This window comes from Pantherophis guttatus, chromosome 1 (assembly GCF_059756535.1).
Source record: "Pantherophis guttatus breed Tessera chromosome 1, ASM5975653v1, whole genome shotgun sequence".
In the NCBI taxonomy this organism is placed as follows: domain Eukaryota; kingdom Metazoa; phylum Chordata; class Lepidosauria; order Squamata; family Colubridae; genus Pantherophis; species Pantherophis guttatus.
In genome coordinates, this window is record NC_142063.1 from 326,576,968 (window position 1) to 326,597,591 (window position 20,624).

Genomic DNA, 20,624 nt, shown 5'->3' on the forward strand with positions numbered 1-20,624 from the left:
TCCAGCCACCATGTTCATTGATGGTCTGGTTTCTTCCAAATATAATTGCTTTCTCTGGTGAATTCCTCCACATGACGTGACCATATTATAAACTTCTCCAAGAGCTAGGTTTTCATATTATGTGTCCAAAGTATGACACTTTGAGCCTATTTATTTGCTGAGAGAGTTGTTGAGTTGATTTGTTTGATGATCCATTTTCTTGGCTAGCCATAATACAGGTAGTTCTCAATTTACAACCATCTATTTAGTGACTGTTCAAAGTCACAGTGACACTGAAAAAACATGATTTATGACTGGCCCTGCACTTACAACAATCACAGCATCCTCACAGTCACATAATCAAAATTTAGGCAATTGGCAAACTGACTATCTGTATTCTCAACAGTATTCTGTATTCTCTGGCACCAAAGTTCAAAAGTGCAAATACATCTTATCTTCAAAATCCAACTTTTGCTTCCATAGAGCTACAGGGAAAAACATCATCTGCATGATTCTGATCTTTATGGATATAGACACCTCCCAGCATCTAAAATATATTTCCCAATTTCTTCAGTGCCACTCCACCAACAGCTAGAAAACGGCATATTTCTTGCTTGCTCCTTTACTGTTGATAGTTGATCCTAAAAGGAAGAAGTTATTCACCCTTTCAGTATTTTCATTGTCAATTCTAAGGCTGGTTGTTCTACAATTTTGATTAGTTTGGTCTTCTCTGTATTTAATTTTAGTGCAATTTTTTCACTGTATTCCTTGACTTTTATTAGTAAAGCTTATACAGTAGATGATTTATATTGTCAGAGTACTGTCATCACCATACTGCATAGTATAAAAAACCATTTTCATTCTCTTTCAACCCAGCTTCCCTCAATGTGCAGAATATATTGCACATAGATTGAATAAATAAGGAAAAGTATAAAATAATATTAAAAGCTTAAAAAACATTAAAAAGGAAAGAAATGGAAAAGCTTATTTGCATACTTCCTGAAACTGTTACATAGATACACTGCTAGCTATAGTGTTGAGGCAGTATTATAGAGATATTGTATTTTCAAAAGGTTATGAAAATTCTTTCACAAATTTGTCAGTTTTTAAGGATCTATTTGTTTCTTTGTGTCCCACCTTTATTATGTTTCCAAATAACTCAACGAGAACATATCCAACACATCTTCCTCCTCCTATTTCCCCCACAATAACAACCCTGTGAGGTGGGTCGGGCTGAGAGAAAGCGATTGGCCAATGTCACCCAGCTGACTTTCATGGGCAGGACTTGAACCCATGAATCTCCCACTTTCTAGCCTTAGCCACTGGACCAAACTGACTCTCTATAATAACTGGGTGATTAAAAGGAGAAGTTTTCCAGGACATACTTTCTCTCCATTCTGTTGAATTCAGATAGAAAAATCTGGGAACCTGCTTTTTCTTTAATTCAGAGAAAATAAGCCTCCTTTATAAAAGAGGCAGAGACAATAATTTGCTTGTAAACCACTAGAAAAGAAGAAATAGATTCTTTTCTTGGCCAGTGATGTCTATTGATACAACTTGATTCTCAGATTTTATTTTATTTTTTAATTCAAGCAGAGGGCAAAAAAAAAAAAACACGTTTATTAATTCTTGCCAGCATAAAAATATACCAGCAGCAGGCTATATCTAATCTGCTCTTGGCCAGTACATGGCAGTTACTGGCAAAAAAACGAGCCCACTAGGGTGTCTGGCTCGTTTTTTGTTGGCAAGCAAGGAGCAAGATATGTTTTTGTGCCATTTGAGCATATGCAAGGATGTCACTACTCAAGCACCATGTTGTAATCCTTATAGCACAGGCAAATTAAGATAAAGAAAGGCTTGTGAAGTGACATTACTGCAGATAAAGTTTGTCATAAACATCTGCTTTGCTGCAGATTCCCATCTTTTACAAGGAAGGAAGGAAGGAAAGAAGGAAAGTAGGAAAGAAGAATTATGCACCTGACCTGAATCTGTTAAAGAAGTTTGAATTGATTTGGAAAATTGTAGAAATGTTTATGTATTTTAAAACATCCTTGTTAATGAATGGGGAATGTCTATGAGTTTTTCTTTTTTAAAAAAAAGACACTTTGAAGTAATCAGCAAAACGTTAAGCATAGTAAATACCTTCCCTGACAAAGAATCCAAGCACACAGCAGTTCTCTTCACAATGGCACTGCCTAGGCCCCTCTGCTTTCAATAGTCAATACCAACATGCACACAGCAACCCTGGCCCCTTTGCATTTTCAGTCAAAATGTTACTATGCTGAGCATACTGTTTTTTTTGCTGGAGGGGGGAAGAACGAACAGTGGGTTTTTGTTCTTGCAACTGTATTGAGAACTGGCAAGAAAATGCATTTTCTACCAATCAGGATTTCTCAAATGCAGCTTTAAGCCAACGTTCTTTCATCTATTGCTGTGGTGCAAATACAGAAGCTGCACTTCCAACGTTGGCAAAATTGCAGGGTATGGCCAAGATGGCACAGGCTCCAATGTTGCATAGTAAAATGCCCCTGTTCTCCTGCCAAGGATCACTGGCCCGGCTCCACCTTTTTTGTCATGAATGCAGGGCAGAAATTGCTTCCTCATTTGCTGTAGTTCAGAGTGGACAGCCTTCAACTTCGACAAACTTGTTCGTTTTATTGCGAGAGGCAAAACAGTTGCTGGAGGCGTGAAAAGAAAAATACAGAATTAAAATTAAGGGACAGCATTCCTTATTTTTCAGGGATTCAGCATTCTCACAGCCTAGTTCCATAAACTAAGATTTTCATCTATTCCCACACAAACGACCTCTGATTTCCCTCCAAGCTGCTTAATTTCAGCATGCAGAAGGATGTCTGCAAATGAATGTTTGCATTTGCCTCAGAAACATTTTTCCTTGCTATCTCTGATAGCAACAGAGCAAGATTTTTGGGATGTCATTTGGCAGAAGCAGGATGAAAGCCCAGATTGCCTAAACATATTTAATTTACCACATTTTGACGTAAGCAAAGTAATACCGTAGGCATTTCTGTTACTAAAGAGGAACATAACCCATGTCTTGCAAACCAGAGTCCAAAGTCTTAAATTATTTAACTGCATCATTAACTGCTATTCTCTGAACTTGCTGTCTACTAAATAAGGATTAAGATTTGGCACTAGTATTAGGGGACTGGATTAAGTTTACCTTTGGCTCTAGGTCATTGTTTACTAAATGATTTCAAGTCAGTCACTACTCATTTTCTCAAGGATGTTGTTCAGGTTATTATTTTACACATCATCTTGCGCTCAGAGAGAAAAAATAATATATAAAGCTAACCAATAAATAAATCAACACTGTAAAACTTCTGGAAGTTGCCAAATCTTCTGATCGACTGCAAATCAAAAAGGGTACCTCCAGACTGAATCTGCCAACAAAAAGAACATTGTATAGTATTGGTTCCATCTTCCTATTTCTGTTAAGCAAAAGAAAAGAAAAAGATATAAAAAAATGAGAAAACACAGAAGAGAAAATGTTATTTGGATCTCTTGTTAAATTCAATGAACAAGACAGAATGATTACATAACAAAAACCTAGTTTTGAACAGGTCCTGATCCATCTTCTGCCTAATGCTTCCTATCTTGCCATCTATCTTTTATTGCTTTAAAAGCCAGTGAGTGATGGATCTGATTCCTTGAACACATTATCAGAATACAATATATCTTCATAATTAAGAACATACTGTGGAAACTACTGTGCATAGTAACAAGGTGTTTTTATGTGGATGCACACATATATATTGCTGCTACTGTCCATTTATAACAATAGAAACTTTGGCAAGATAACCAAATACCAAGGAATTCAACACTAACATGACACAGTAGGTAAGTAACAAAGGACTGGTTTTAAACTAACTCTGAATTCAGATAGAAAAAATATATTGTTTGTCTGCCTGGCAATAGGTATTCTTCCTGTTTTAGAGTGGGGTGATCTCCAATTTTTATCTGAATTAGGGAGTAGATTTGTTTCGTACTTTTGAAAAACTAGATTCTGCGCTTGCGTCAACAATATCCCTTGCAGGGAAAAATGAAATCCAACTACTTTAGAAATTTGCAGCCATTGAAATAGATACCACATTTGTTGGACCTTATGGCTCTTTAATATCTTATGATTCCAAATTTGATAAAATTCTGATTTGGCCCTCTGTGTATTTACATTTTGAATTCTATCCATGATTGCTTTTGCTGAAAGCATAGAACAGAGGTGTTAAACTCAATTTCATTGAGGGCTGCATCAGGGTTGTGTTTGACCTCGGGGGGGGGGATGTGGCCGGGAGGGGCATAGCCAGGTTGACTTCACTCTTGTCAGGGGGAGCCTGTGTTGGCCTGAGTACTCTGCCAGTGAAAACCAGCTCTCAAGCTACATTTTGGCTGGGACAGCCTCCTGCAACCCTCTGCCAGTGAAAATGGAGCTCGGGGCCACCCGTGGCCCTTGTGAGCTCCGTTTTTGCTGGGAGAGGCACCGCTGGCCAGTCCTTCACTGTTTCCAGGGTGGCTCTGTGGGCCACATCTAGGCACCCTAAGCAGGGCCGGATCCGGTCCGGCCTTGAGTTTGACACCCTTGCTATAGCACATACCCTTGAATGCTAATTTTCTATGGTTAAATTATCGAAAAATGTCCATGGTTGATATATCACGCTCTTTCTCCTCTACCTCTATTTCCTCATTACTGGAGGAGATGAATCTCTTTTACTCTTCCATCTATGCCTTTATTCCTTTGACTCTTTGTGAAGTTCCTTTCTTGGATATTCCTGGTAATTATTCTTACCAATCAGCAAACATTTTGGGACAAATTGTAATGGCTAATATTTTAATATAGTGGTCTGGGAGGTGAGCAATCATTTAGTATGCTATATTTCCTGTCAGTAGCCACTCTACCTATATTGTCTGTTTTGTAACAAGCAGATCAACCACTAAGTCTCTGGATGGTTCTCTAATGAGAAGTTCCAGAATGTTTTTCCATACTAGTGTTGCACATGGCAGAGGAATCTGATTGCATTCTATACTGAGAAAACACATCACAGTCGGTTGACACAACATGCTAATCATTGGTGCTCTCTGAGTTTGGTTTCTTCACTTGCAGATGTTTCATTATTCAGCAAAATAACATCATGGTACTTAGTTGACTAATCAAACATTTGCAAACAAACAACCAAGCTCAGAGAGCACCAAGGAGACCACAGTTCAACCTTGAGTTACATATATTCTCTTCTATTGGAATAATATAGTATGTTAAGCCATAAGCTATGCTTCATGAGCCAAAAAGCAGGAGGAACTTGTGGTCAAGAAAGCTTTAGCCAACTTTGGTGGCTCAGTAGTTGAGTTTGTTCCTGGATCAGAAAGCATTGGAAACAATGACTCATGCCATTGTCTTCTCTCATCGGGAATAACTTGAGGTTATTCCCGATGCTGTGGTGTATGATTTAGCAATGGTTTGAAATCTGCATGCCTCAGGGGCCAAGGACTGGATCATACTTGTGAGGACTCTTATAACTGTGGCTGGTGTAGATCTCTTTAGTTCACTGTGGAACTCCAGGAGATGAAGTGATAAAAGGGATGCCTAGAGAGCCACTGGCAAAAGACATACACCAGAAGTCAACCGCATAGAGGTAGGAGATTTTACAGGTATTCTTAAACTTACAACCATTCACTTAGTGATCATTCAAAGTTCCATAGCACTGAAAAGTTACTTGTCCTCACACTTATGACCCATAGTCAGCAGCCCCATGGTCATGTGATCAAAATCTGGACATTTGGTAACTGACATGTATTTACAATGGTTGCAATGTCTCAGGTCATATAATCACTATTTTGCAACCTTACCAATTGACTTCCAACAAGCAAGGCCAATGGGGGAAGCTAGATTTGCTTATTGACTGCATGATTCACTTAACAACTTCAGTGATTCGCTTAACAACCATGGCAAAAACATCGTAAAATCAGACAAAACTCACTTAACTGCCTTGCTTAAAATTCTGGTCCCCAGTGTGGTCATAAGTCAAAGACTATCTGTATTAGCTTCTGCCAAGGGTGAAGTGAGCTGACTTCTCTGCTTTTATTGCATCTGTAGGAAGCTGTTCAGCAGCCCTGTTTTGGGTGAAAAGGCCTCTCTTGAGTAAGATGATGTCGAGAAGCTTTTGTAGACTTTTGTGAAGAATAACCTCAGGATCTGTCAAATAATGTAGTTGAGTTTCATTTGGAGTTAGATGTGAGGGTTCCGACAGCCACAAATGCTTTACGAGTTGACATTAGATTCCACCTGGGCAGATCCTATGGAAGGGCCCAGGGCTCATCGAAATTCATTTATCAGGAAAGAGTTTGCACTACAGATAATCCTCAATTTACAACAGTTCATTTAGTAATCATTCAAAGTTACAACGGCACTGAAAAAAGTGACTTATGGCCATTTTTCACACTTACGATCTTTGTAGCATCATGTAATCAAAATTCAGGTGCTTAGCAACTGGTCCATACCAGAGGTGGGTTTCAGCAGGTTCTGATCAGTTCTGGAGAACAGGTAGCAGAAATTTTGTTTCTAGTTCGGAGAACCAGTAAATACCGCCTCTAACTGGCCCCGCCCCCATCTATTCTCTGCCTCCCAAATCCCAGCCGATCAGGAGGAAATGGAGATTTTGCAGTAATCTTCCCCTGGATTGGGGAGGGAATGGAGAGTTTACAATATCCTTCCCTTGCCATGCCCACAAAGCCATGCCAAGCCCACACCAAGCCACACCCACAGAACCTGTAGCAAATTTTTGAAACCCACCACTGGTTCATACATATGACCGTTGCTTTGTCCCAAGGTCATGTGATCATCTTTTGCGACCTTCTTAGAAGCAAAGTCAATGGGGAAGCCAGATTCACCTCACAACCATGTTACTAACTTATCAACTACAGTGATTCACTTAACAACTGTGGCAACAAGTCGTAAAATGGAGCAAAACTGATTTAACAAATGTCTCACTTAACAACAGAAACTTTGGGCTCAATTGTGGTTGTAAATTGAGGACTACCTGTAGTTGATGTTGAAGTAGACAGAGTCCTCCTGATTTGTTAGGGACTGTGCAGTTAATACCTCATTGTGGGGGGATATTGCTGCTTACCTTGAAGGAGGAAATGCTGTACCCTCTTCTCAAGAGGCCCTCCTTGAACCCAGAAACGTTAAGACAACTTTCATCCAGTCTCCAATCTTCCCTTTCTAGGAAGGTTGTAGGCTGTGGTAGGCACAGCTGTAGGTCCATGATGATGATTATCTGGACCCTTTTCAGATTGGTTTCATGCTGGATTACAGTAGCAAAATGACATTGGTTGCATTTGTGGATGATCTGTGGAGTGGCTCCGGATTGGGATGGTGCAACTATCCTGTCCTTTCTGGATATCTCAGTGGCTTCTGATACCATCCACCATGGTATCCTTCAGGACCAATTTGGGTGTTTGGGAATTGGCATCATTTCGTAGTGGTTCTCCTCCTTTCTCTGTGATCAGTTACAGTTGGTGTTGGTAGCAGGGAAGAGGTTCAATGCTAGGCCCCTCTTGTGTTGGGTGCCTCAGGGTTTGGATCACTCACTGCTCCTCTTAACATCTCCATGAAATTGCTAGGCAAGATCATTCAGTAGCGTGGGGATGGTTACAATTGTTGATATGACCTAACTTGTATGTCCTAGAATGCATTAGATGCTTAAATTTATGTGAAAAGGGGGAAGATTGATAGGGATATTCTAGTTTCATTAATTTCATTAATTTCTCCACAGTGACCAGTTACAATTATCAAATAAATTATCTTGTGTTTTCAAAGCCCGAATGAGTATTATCTTAATTTAGAGATGAGAAACTGAGATAAACAAGCACAGAATGCAAGAGTTGAAAAGGACATGATTTATGGAGCAGGATGCAGCAACATCACTCCTTCTCAAAACACAACCAGCAGCAGAAAGATGGCCAATATTGTCCAACAATGGTTACTGATGTTCTGCTAAAGTTTGTTTCTCTGTAAATTTAATTTCTTACCCTCTGCTGCATCTTGTGTGACAATCCTTGAGATATTGAAAAAACAGACAGCGCATCTCCCTTTAATCTTCAGACTTGAATCAGATTACAGTATTGATCAAATTAAAGTAGTATTGGACATCTTGACCACCTATTATGTAGGTGTATTCTTGACTTATAACAGTTCATTTAGTAACCGTTTGAACTTACGGCACTTGAAAAAGTTACTTATGACCATTTATCACACTTAAAACCGTTGCAGCATCCCCATGGTCACATGATCAAAATTCAGACACTTGGAAACTGACTTATATTTATGACGGTTGCATAAATATGCAGTGTCCCGTGGTTATATGATCACCTTTTGCAACCTTCTTAGAAGCAAAAACAATGGGGAAGCCAAATTCACTTAACAACTGCAGTGATTTACTTAAGAACTGTGGCAAGAGAGGTCATAAAGTGGGACAAAATTCACTTAACAGATATCTCGCTTTTGGGCTCAATTGTGGTCATCAGTGGAGGTCTACCTGTAATTACTCTTTTCATCACTGCAGTTTTTATCTTTTAGTTTTTAATGTTCTAATTTTAAGTAACGATTGTTTATATTTTTTTATGATTGTACTTGCATAATTATTGTGATTGTTATATGCCACCCAGACCCTTCTTATGCGATGGGCAGCTATACCAATTTGATGAATAATGTAATGTAGCATAACATAATTATATTACATTACTTTACATCATTATATAATTTATAATTAAATTTTATATATGTGTTTTTCTATCGAGACACCTGGTCTACCCCAACATGTGGGAGGGGGCATTCAGCTCCCTTTCGCCTTTTTAAATTCTTTTTAAATTTATTTATTTATTTATTTTTTTAATTTGATTTATATGCCGCCCTTCTCCGGAGACTCAGGGCGGCTTACAATGCGTTAAGCAATAGCCTTCATACTTTTGTATATTTATACAAAGTCAGTTTATTGCCCCCACAAACTGGGTCATTTAACCTACCTTAGAAAGGATGGAAGGCTGAGTCAACCTTGAGCCTGGTAAGATTCGAACCTGCAGAAATTGCAGGCAGCTGTGTTAATAACAGGGTGCATTAAACCACTGTACTACCAAGGCCTTTCAACTCCAATCCAGGAGCCTTCAAGCAGTCGCATTCACGACAAACCATTTTATACCAAATTTATATTTTGCTGATAAAGAAATAAAGGGAGACTAGTATAGATCTATTTCAAGCTTTTTAGCTTTCATCAGCTAGCCATACCCTTACTTGGATTCGAACTGGGGCTTCCTGCATGTTATATTTATATAATTATATAAAATAATATATTATTACATCATTTATATTACATTATTATATGTTATGTTACTTTATTATATACACCCCTCAAAGCCATTATTTAAAAAAGATAAATTGCATAAACTAAGCCAGGGGAAAGGATCTCTGAGGCACCAGTTCTTGGAGAGCAGCACTTTCCATTTCAAACATTCAGATGCGCAATATATAACATTTTCATATACATATTTTTAAAGCTTCCATTCTTGCTAGAAAGAGGGTTCTCTCCCCCTCCACCACTCAAGTGAGTTGACATAAACATCTGGTAGGCGCCGGTGCCCAAACTGAGCCTTGCGGCAGCGGAGGAGCTACTGCGCCTGAGAAGGAAGGGGCGGCGCCGGCGGACCGGGGCGGCGCAGGGAAAGCGCGCGGCCTCTTGGTGCGCAAGGAGGGCGCCGTGGCGGCGGTGCGGACTTTCCCGTGGACTGCAAGCGCAACATGGAAGTGTAAGATGACGAGCGAACTGGGCTTCTTTCGGCCAGCAAGCCTTGCTCCCCCCCCGCCCCGGCCCCGGCCCCGGCCCCCGCCACTGAAGTGGTCAAAACGAGAGAGGCGGGATTACACTCAAAGGCAGGGAGGCAAGGGAAGCACCGGGCGTGGGTCTGAACTGCCATTGCTTTCCGGCCATGCCCGCACAAGCGCTTCCCTGGCTTGTTTAAAGCCCTCGCGTTGTTTCGACCGCCTGCAGATGTGGCTCCTCCTCTTCCCCTGGCTGGTTTTTTTTTTTTAAAGAGGTTTCGCGGGTTGTGCGAATGTGGCCCGCTAGTTAGTTCCCGATTCATCTTCCTTGTGCAAGCAAGCCCTGGAAATGAGCTCGTTAGGGAACCAGATTATGTATATCGATGAATCCAGCTATCCTTCACAATATTGCGAGAGGGTGGAGTAAATTAAAAGGCTTGAGTCGAGCCTCAATGCTGATGGCTTTCATGGAGACAGACTCAGAGAGTGGCAACAGCAGGGCAGATTGTCATGGCTTTCTAACCTTTTTATTACTGTTAGTTCTTGGTGTTGTCTACAACCCTAACATTTCCTGTGTTCTCCACTCCAAATCCAGGTTTTGCCCTGCTTAGGTTTTTTTTGGCATTAACCAAATTCAATTGCTTACTTCTGCCTTCTATGTTGGAGAATGCAGTTACATTTTTTCTGCATTGCTTTTTTTTGACACCATCTCTGAATCCAGACTTGTGATCTGTTTTGTCACTTGAGAAGTTTGAGAAGATGTAGGAGTTTGTGAAGAAGAAAACAGTTTTCTGTGTGTTGCAATCATATTTGTATATTTAAATAGGTACAGATTGCTCTTCTATGCATTAATGAAAATAGACATAAATACAATCAAATTTTAAAAAAACCTTGCAATAGTATGCAGTTTACACATTAAAAAGTAATTATTGTATATCCAAAAGTAAATCTCAGTTAATTTAGTGATGGTTGCTTGCTCCCTTTGCAGCATCGTATTAATAGGCAGGCTTCTGGAAGAATAAGATCCAATAAAAATTAAATATTCATAGGATTTCAGTGGAGTTTTGATAAGAATGTTCTGATCGATAGTTACCCATAAGCAATTTATAGACATTATTGGTGATCATGCAAGCAGAAAGTTATATATCCGTCCGTTTTATTTGATTATTTCAAATTAATTAAGCAGGAGTAAAAAAAATTTAAAAATGGATTTAGTTTGGGCGATTGTTCCTAGAATAGGGCATCAGTCTAAGGCAGGGATGTCAAACTCGTAGCGTCATGGCAGTGTCATGTGACTTATTGGGACTTCCCCCCCCTTTGCTAAACCAGGCAGGGGCGGGGCCAGCACGTGACGCATCCAGCCCATGGGCTACGAGTTTGACATCCTGGTCTAAGGGCACATTACTCAGACTAGGTCGCATCATCAGTATGTTAGGGATTAGATTGTGGGATTAAGAGGCAAAACTTTATTTCTCTGCTCTTATTCTGTCCGGGTAGCCCTCCTGGCAACCCTGTTTAAAGGATTGTTTCCTGCTGTGGAAAAATAAGCTTTCTGGACCATCTACAGGGCCGCTGTGAAGAATATTCTAGCTATCTGATGGATAAAGTCACTGGTTTTGCTTGGAGTTGGATTCTAATTTCTGAGGTGCCTGAGGCATTGTCTTGTGGGTTTAGATGAGATGAGCTTGTGACTCCAAGGAAGTGGACATGGTCTTTGAGATGACCTCCTGGCTTGTGAAAGCTACTTAGGAAGTGACCTGTTCTTAGGTCTATGTGATCATGTCATCCTCCTGTGAGGGAAAGGGATGGTCCGCCAGTTTTGAAAGAGGAAGAATTGTGCTCCCCCCTCAAAAAGATATTGCTGGACATATTAGTTTTAGACAATTTAGGCACACTTCAATCATCCCTTTTTGGGAAGATTGCTGAGAAATGGAATTGCAGCTCCGAGGGGCCCACGATTACGTGAAGCCTTTTCAATTAAGACAACAGTGATCACTCTACTTCTAGAGATGAGTTATATACCATCCTGGTTGATCTCTCAGCTGCCTTTTGATATCATATTTGATTCATAGTATCCTTCTGGACCATCAATGAAGATTAGTAGTGAGGGGCATCATTCTTTCCTTGGGGAAAATTCCAGTCAGTGCTGATTTGGGGAAAGATTCCAGTCAGTGCTGATTTGGGGAAAGAGATTGTGGCTGAGGTCCCTAATGTGTATCAGGGCTCAATGCTCCCACCCTCCTTTAGAGATGAGGAGGGCCTTCATCCTGTGTGCTAGTTGACCATGTTCCTGGCCCCAGTGATGGTGCTGGATTTCAGATAGTTGCTGATGCTCTAGACACCTCTATTAACTGTAGACCATTGGAATGAGCCCTTGATGTTGCAGCTGGTCTCAGAATTGATGTCAGTCTTATAAATTTCCATAGCTTTCTCTCTAAATATAATACTTAAAAATAAATAAATTATACCTGTTTAATTTGAAAGATGTATTGGGCATATTTGGGAATATTAATTTGAATTATCCTAAAGCTAAAACTCTCCATCATATCTTTGTAGTGAAAAGAATGGGATCTAAGGTACAAATGGAGGGGAATTAACTATTTCTTACAGACTGATCTTTAAATATGCATATTTCTTTAGAAATCCAACAATTCTTTGTTCATTTCCCTAGTAGGTGTATATTGCATTGTAGCCAAAGAGAGGAAAATATCAACTAACATCATGCTGAGTGTCGATGCAGTAATATAGATGGCAAAACATTTTTAAAAATTCATGTGGGCAGTGGTTCTACCCAGCAGACAAGGACATGGACCAAATTACCTCCTCAAATCCTCTAAAGTGTTCTAAAGTGAGCCAATTCACTCATCTCCCATGTTTTGGGTCAATTGAGAATAATTCTCTGTGGATCTGTTACCCTTTTTGATTATTTTTTCTTACAATAGTTGTTGGGCACGGGGACTCAGATTTCTCCAGATGCATATGGAATGCAAAGACCTTCAAAAGAATTAACTCCACCAACAAAAGAGAATATATGTCCGTCAACAACAACAAAAACACTTTTCATGAAATGATTGTGTCTGTGTGTATATGAACATAATTGCTGTAGCTTTTCTTGTATCCGCACAATGCAATGAGAACTCCAACTCAGCATATTTTCAGAAGGGGCTCCCTTTTCTCGTCCACTCAACCAGTACATTGTAAAGACAACATTAGAGCCTATGGAAGTTTGTGGAAAAGTTGTTGAACTTGTTTGAAAGTGATGAGTGTGGTGGTTCTATTCAAACAGTCGGCTGTGCTTGACATAATGCATTGTATTTTTTAAGTATGTTGCAACAGGGGACCTGAAAACAGTGTCATTCCCTTCCGTTGTAAATGCTAGTGATATTTTCTGCTGCCTATCTATCTAGCTGTACTCATTGTCCTGGGGATGTATAGCTAATTCGTGATAAGTGAATGTGATTTTTTTTTAAAAAAAGCAATCTTAATTTTTTTACTCATTTTCTGAAAATAAAATGAGTTTATTTGCTGTTAATTGGAATGCAGTTCAATAGAAAACAAGAGCAGGCAGGTCTCTGATAAGCCCTTGTAAACAGATTTGGTTTCAATAGTCTTTGCAAGTTATGGCACACTTATTCTTAGTTCCAGGTTAAGTGCAGTTTTAAAAATGATTTATCAGTATTAAAAATCAGTTTTAAAAATCAGTTTTAAAAATAATTCATCAAATTAAGCTTAGCTCTGTGCCCAAGTTCCTTTCAACTTTTAGAAGAAAGTTGTGGCTTTTTAAAGTGGCTTCTCCATACTTGTCCTGTTAAAGTATCATTGTATTTACAATCTCTTTGGATTTTTTTTCCATAGGAAAGATGGAAACGCAGCCCTTCTCAGCAATTATGAGGTAATGTAATTTGTAGTGTTCTGAAAAGTTACATATAAGGTGAATTTTGTTTTCATGACAGCATTGTAATTCAGTAGATCTGGATGACATTCAAGTTAGGGAAGATTTTTTTTTCTAGAAGTGAACTTGTTCTATGTCCCTCCACCATTATCTGAGGCTGCAATATAATAATCATGAGGATACCACCTCCTTCATGATGGAGCCTAGGTTAGTAGTGTAAGGCCAATCCTTTTATGTTTGTTCATGTATTTCCTTAATTGGTGTCTCCTCTTCTCATTTATTTCCTTCTTAAAAGACTAACATCTCTCTCTGCCTTGTGTTTAATAATTACAAAAATGGAAACCATAGAGTTATTGTTACATAATGGGAATTTTAAGGCACCTTGGGAAACCTACTGTTGAATGAAAATAGATTCTGTAAATAAAATGTTGTATTTTCGTAATGTTAAAATAGGACGTTCAAAATGTATCCCTCTCCAGTAATAAATAATTGATTTAAAGAGTAGCCATAAAGGAGGGTGGCCATCATTTAAAATGTAGATATAATGGAGGGTTGCTAGACTGTGCCAGATGAATTACAGATCTGCAAAGGGTTGCTAATTTCCTTTGTTTAATAGTGATGACAAAAAAGCTGCTTCAAATTAGCTGAAATCAAGAACGCTTAAAAATATTAGCAACAGAATGTAGCAATATGCAAGCTGCAATTATACTACTGAAAGAAAATCTTGAGCTGAATACATTCTTGGAGGCTTCTTTTTCTGTAGTTTTTCTGCCCATTTTCTTGAGGAACTATTCAGGATGCATTTAACTGATTTATAGTGAATGTAGCTAAAATAGGTTTCACTAATCTAAAGCCTGGGGTAATTTGAGTTTGGAAACTAACTGGCTTATTGGAAAGGATTTTCCAGTGTCTCCTAATATTTATTTATAGGTATTTAATTTATATGAAAAAACTTATATGGCTGCCCATCTTATATACAATGACATTATGTAATAGTATGTAGATCTTGAGAGACAGGAGGAAGAGCCCCAGTCTAGACAACTGTCAAATAAGAGGTAGCAGAAGGAATGAGGGCATGTCATACATCTCAGAAACTATCCTACTAGGTTTCTTGGATTTTAAAGATGAGGGGGAAGAGATATTCTTTCAGGCTTGCAAGATTCTGTTAATGTAATTTTGCCATAAAGTTAGAGCTAGAACTTCTGGACTTGCTTCTTGCCTTGAGTACCTGGCAAGGCTAATACCCTGGGTGATTCACAGGGACAGAATAAAACACAAAATAACCACAAACCCAACATAAAAATAACTCCAGGCCCTAGAAAACAAAACTGGCCCAAAATCTGTGCATCCACATATTTTGGCCTCCAGGTTTGCTTTAGCCCAACATTTGGGGAAAGAGCCACTTATTTAAGGCCTTTCAGAAGGCTAGATGGATAGGAGTATGTGATATTGAGCATTTTTAATGCAAGTCTCCCAAAGTCACTCAGATGAGATGGGTAGTGTACTAATTTAATATATAAATAAAAACTATTTCAGGGAAGAGTCCTCAAGATGGCCACATTGCTACTTTAAAGTGGTCTTCTGCCACATGTTACTGCAAAGTTCTGAAGATGTTTAAAGCTGTTCCCTCCTTCCCAGGTCTACAAATTGTTGACTGATCTGAAGCAGCAATGCAAAGAGCCCGGGAAGAGCAAGCAGAGTGTTGGCCAGCAGAATCTGAACACAATCACGTATGAAGTAAGTAAAGACATGAGGAAAAATCTTGTGTTTTATTGCATTTTGCTTCTCCATCCCACTTGCCTAGTTCCATGAACAGGAATCTTTTGTAATCCTGCTATCTACTAAAAGAAAAAGAAAAATTCAAAGAAGTAGCACAATTCATGTTTTCCTGTTCTTATACAACATGAAAGAAGCTGAATGATTTTGGGCCACTAACTCTCTCTCAGCCCAACTCACCTCACAGGGTTTTTATTCTGAGGAAAAAAGGAGTAGGAAGACATGGTGGATATGTTCACTATCTTTCATTATTTTTTAAAATTAAATAAAGGCGGGATACATAAATAAAATATATCCCTGAAAACAGTGATATATCAGTGAAATAATTTTCATATTTTTAAAAACAAAATATCTCTATAATATTACTATAGCTAGCAATATAATAATAATAAAGGTAATCCTCGATTTATGACCACAGTTGAACCCAACATTTCTGTTGTTAACTGAGAGATTTGTTAAGTGAGTTTGGCCCGTAACTCACCACCTTTCCTTTTACAACCTTTCCTGCCATAGTTGTTTAGTAGTGAACCACTGCAGTTGTTAAGTTAGTAACACGGTTGTTAAATGAATCTGGCTTCCCCATTGACTTTGCTTGTCAAAAGGTTGCAAACGGTGATGATATGACCCTGGGACATTGCAACTATCATAAATACAGTTGCCGAGCATCCAAATTTTAATTATATGACCGTTGGGATGCTGCAACAGTCATGTGAAAAATGGTCATAAATCACTTTTTTCAGTGCCTTTGTAACTTTGAACGGTAATTAAATGAATAGTTATAAGACAAGGATTAGCTGTAATGACTTAATAAGTGGATAAAAATACCAAATCCAGTCTGAATATTGACTGATTGCGCAATGAACCATAATAATCTCCTATAGTTCTATTACATCAATCCATCACAACATTTCATTTCCTAAGCCTTAGTATAATTTTCTCTGATAATTTCGCTTGTCCTTTTTATATTTCATCCAGCTTCAGTGATATGCATTATCAGATGAGGATTTTTTTGCCATCCTAAAACTGTTCATCCTTGGATTGCCTGAATTCCAAATGTGGTTGAAATTTATTTTGTGAATTTCACCCAATTGTCATTAAGACTTTAAAAAAAGCAAATGACAATGGAGCCTCCTTCCACCTCCTCCCACCCCCCAATCAAATCACACTACTAAAATCTGGTTGCAAAATGTTAAAATAAAGCAACATTAAATGATTAAATGAAATAAATAGCAGCTTTGGCAAGCTCATTGCTCTTGCTGTAAAAAGAACCACAAAACAAAACATTTTGACTTTACACATCCACAGTAATAATATTATTTGCAGCATTTGAAACCAGGAAAAAAGAAGTGTCACTCTCAACTGAAGATGGCCTGCTCCACTGCAGTGGGAATAATATGGAAAATTTCTTTTTCTACCCTTCCAGACACTGAAATACATATCAAAGACACCATGTAAATTCCAGAGTCCTGAGATTGTAAGAGATTTCCTCATAGCACTGAAAAATCACAAGCTAACAAAGTAAGTTAAAAATTATACCATGCAACAATGGATTAGAAATGTTTGCTTTGGATTACATATATCCCAACTATTCATAATAATATTGTTGAATTGTTTGTGTTCATCAAACTACTTTCAGCTCAGACCAGGAGATCCCCTGGTGGTAGGGAGCAAGAAAGTCAGCTGTAATATGTGTGATGTTCTCCCACTTTTGATTACTGTTTTTATCCATGTTTACTGTTTTCATTGGCTTTGTAGTATGTTTTAATAGTAGATGTGATTGTATGCTGCCCACATAAAGTCACTGTGTGAAATAGGCAGCCGTATAAATGTTATAAATTACTTATTCATGGGAAATCCCAAGTAACTGTTTGCTGTAATAATATTTGAAGTAAAACAGTATTTAATCATACAAAAATGTATTATATCTAAGTTGAAGATTAAATTCAAGGAGCCTAAGTAAATACTCACTACTTTCAAATATGAGACCATATAAGTCCTTATTTGTTAACTGTGACAAAAGTAATAATTGCTGTATCTGAAATGACTTGTATGAAGGAACCTAAAATCAATTTGTCAAGATTGTGGATTCAGTTAATGACAGGATTGCCATTGCTAAGTGAAGCAATCACACTTTATGACTTCATCGCTTGGCAATGGAAATATTTATTAAATTACAGGTACTCCTCGACTTATGACCACAATTGAGCCCAAAATTTCTGTTAAGTGAGACGTTTGTTAAGTGAGTTTTGTCCCATTTTACAACTTTTCTTGCCACAGTTGTTAAGTGAATCATTGCAGTTGATAAGTTAGTAACCTGGTTGTTAAGTGATTCTGTCTTCCCCATTGATTTTGCTTGTCAGAAGGTCACAGAATCTGATCACATGATCTTGGGACATAGCAAAGGTCATAAATATGAACCACTTGCCAAACATCTGAATTTTGATCACATGATCATGGGGATGCTGCAAAGATCATAACTATGAAAAATGGTCACAAGTCACATTTTTCAGTGCTATTATAACTTTGAACGGTCACTAAACGAACTGTTGAGGACTAAGTGTACTTAATAAGGGAGCTGGGGTTTTAAATCTACTATGCAATGTTTATTAAATATTTTACTTGTTAAACTTTTATCCAATGTCAAGTTTAATTTATGCTTGTAACTTGCTTTTGGGCCTTCTGGCTGTAAACAAAATTGATTGGTTTAAATTAATATTACAGGTTAGCAATAGAGAGAGGGACTGGGGTTATCTATCTTTACATATATAACAAAGAACATTTCTCCTTTAAGAGAATGTGCATTAGGAATGTTGGCAGCCTGCACATTATCAGGAATATCTATCTTCTGCTGACTACATGCACTACATGCCCAACAGCCTTTTTTTAAATTAAACCAATAAACATTCAGAAATTTACATTTTAAAAGCTGAGGAAAATGTTATCTCACTACTTAGACAACTAGTGGAAATACCAGGTAAGCATTTAGACCAGGGGTGTCAAACTTGATTTCACTGAGGGCCGCATCAGGGTTGTGTTTGACCTCGGGGAGAGGGTGTGTGTGGCCAGCTTCATGTCACTCGACGGCCTGCTCCAGCCCTCTGGCAGTGAAAACAGAGCTCGGGAGGGCCCCTTGGGCCAGATCTAAGCATCCCGTGAGCCGGGTGCAGCCCATGGGCCTTGAGTGTGACGCCCCTGATTTAGACTGTATGTCTGGAAACTTTTCCTTGGCACTTCTCTCTGCAAAACTCCCTTCAATATATAATAATCCTCTCACATATTTGTTTTCTATTCCTAAAACCTTTAAAGTAATCAATTTCTGTCATAATCCTTCAAAAAATAGGTAGTCCTTGATTTATGACCATAATTGAGCTTGTATTAACATCATAAGTTGTGCTGGTCATTAATAAGTCATCATGTGATCAGCCAGAATTTGCCACATTTTTGCAGTGGTCATTAAGAGATTGGGCCTTCTGGCTGTGATTCAGCCACAATTATTAAACGAACTCATTATTTGAAATGGTCATTTTCTGCTGGAAAACAGAAGTTTCTGGCAAAAAAAAAAAGTTATAAAATGCAGTCACATGACCCCAAGACACCGCAAACAGCTGTCGATATAGGAGGGTTGCTGAGTGCCCAAAATGTTATCACAGACATTGGAACTTCAATCTGGGTTGTTAAGTACCTTTCGGGGAGTTCATCGTAACTTTTGAACAGCTGCCAAGTGACTGATTAATTAGGCGAGGGCAATTTGTAGTAAATTTAGTTCGATTTTAATTGTTTTGGCCTAAAAATATTATATCAAAATAAAAAGCTGTGAAGAGAATTGTAAGAATTGCCACAGTACTTTTCCAATGGTAAATAATACTGTCTTTCTGAGCATTCACTTGATCTGTGTAATTGTTTTTGATAATCCTTATTACCATTTTCCACAATGGTGTCTGCAGCAAACTATGAGGACACCAAAATGACAACATTAATAAAAAATAATATATAATTTAATATAATCACATTAATGCTGTGATTTGGTACCTGCCCCAGACATCTTGATGCTTATAAGTAATCATGAAATTTGTGTGATTATACCCTGTTTCCCCCAAAATAAGACATCCCCTGATAATAAGCCCAATTGGGCTTTTGAGCGCATGGCAATAAGGCTCAGTGCTTATTTCAGGGTTCAAAAAAATGTAAGACAGGGTCTTAATTTCGGGTAAACACGGTATCATCACACACATTGCCATTTGTTATTCTTCTGACCTCTCCAGCAAATGAAGGAGCCTGCATAAAGGCATCCAGAGAACGAATGGCTGAAGTTGGGGGCTCTCTATTTGCATTGTGTGCTATTGAAGAACATTTCATGTTATACCTTCCTGTTTACCGAGTTAGATATCCATGGTTCTATTTGTGTTGCTAAAACAAAAATTCCCAGAAGCCTCAGCTTGCTGGACCAATGCTCAGTGATAGTAAGAGCTACAGAGAATCACATCTGGAGGCTGCAAATTCTCCATCTGTGTTTACAGTGCTCAGTTATACATGTAGGGCTGTCATCCAGGTTCTGTATATAGAGCATAAATTAGTAGTTGGTACCTCTAGATGGCGCCCATTGACAATATAATTGTTACAGGAAGGCCAGCTCTCACCAGATCTTAAAAAATATATCATTTTTTCCTTTTTTAAAAAATAATATTTTTATATAATTTTTATTTGCTGGCTGGCAATGTGGGGCATTGCAATCTCTATAGGTCTGGAGGAGATCAGATTGGAGAAAGTTGATGTATATAGTGTTTTATATTATTTAGCAACTCTATATGGTAGGCAGTAATTTGTGGGGTCATTGGTACTATCAGAGCTTGGTTATTTTCTTGCAGACGTTTCATTACCAAACTAGGTAACATATCCCACAGTTCAACCCTGAACTGCAAAAATTCTCTTCTACCAATAATTTCCCCCCAGATAGCTGATATAGCAAAAAGAAAAAAAGAAAAGACAATTGTGCCTTCAATTGTCATATCATGTTTACAGGTCCTTCCAGCATTTCAGAGGTAATCTAGATGTCCAGGTTCATATAGATGAAAACAGGCTTTGACACCTTTATCTAATAACATCTTAGAAATCAGAAAACAGATATAAGGAGGAATAGTTTCCTGCACAGACTCA

General features: G+C 38.4%; 1 protein-coding gene across 1 annotated transcript in view; it reads left to right on the top strand.

The window, feature by feature from the left end:
- The first annotated feature begins 9,668 nt into the window (after positions 1-9,668).
- The window catches only part of CRCP (CGRP receptor component), a 29,170-nt gene continuing 18,214 nt past the window's right edge, over positions 9,669-20,624 (top strand). Inside the window, exons 1-4 of the mRNA XM_034420970.3 lie at positions 9,669-9,789; positions 13,658-13,694; positions 15,333-15,431; positions 16,894-16,988. Coding sequence (XP_034276861.1) covers positions 9,782-9,789; positions 13,658-13,694; positions 15,333-15,431; positions 16,894-16,988 — 239 coding nt within the window. The 5' untranslated portion in view covers positions 9,669-9,781. The remainder of the gene's footprint in view (positions 9,790-13,657; positions 13,695-15,332; positions 15,432-16,893; positions 16,989-20,624) is intronic.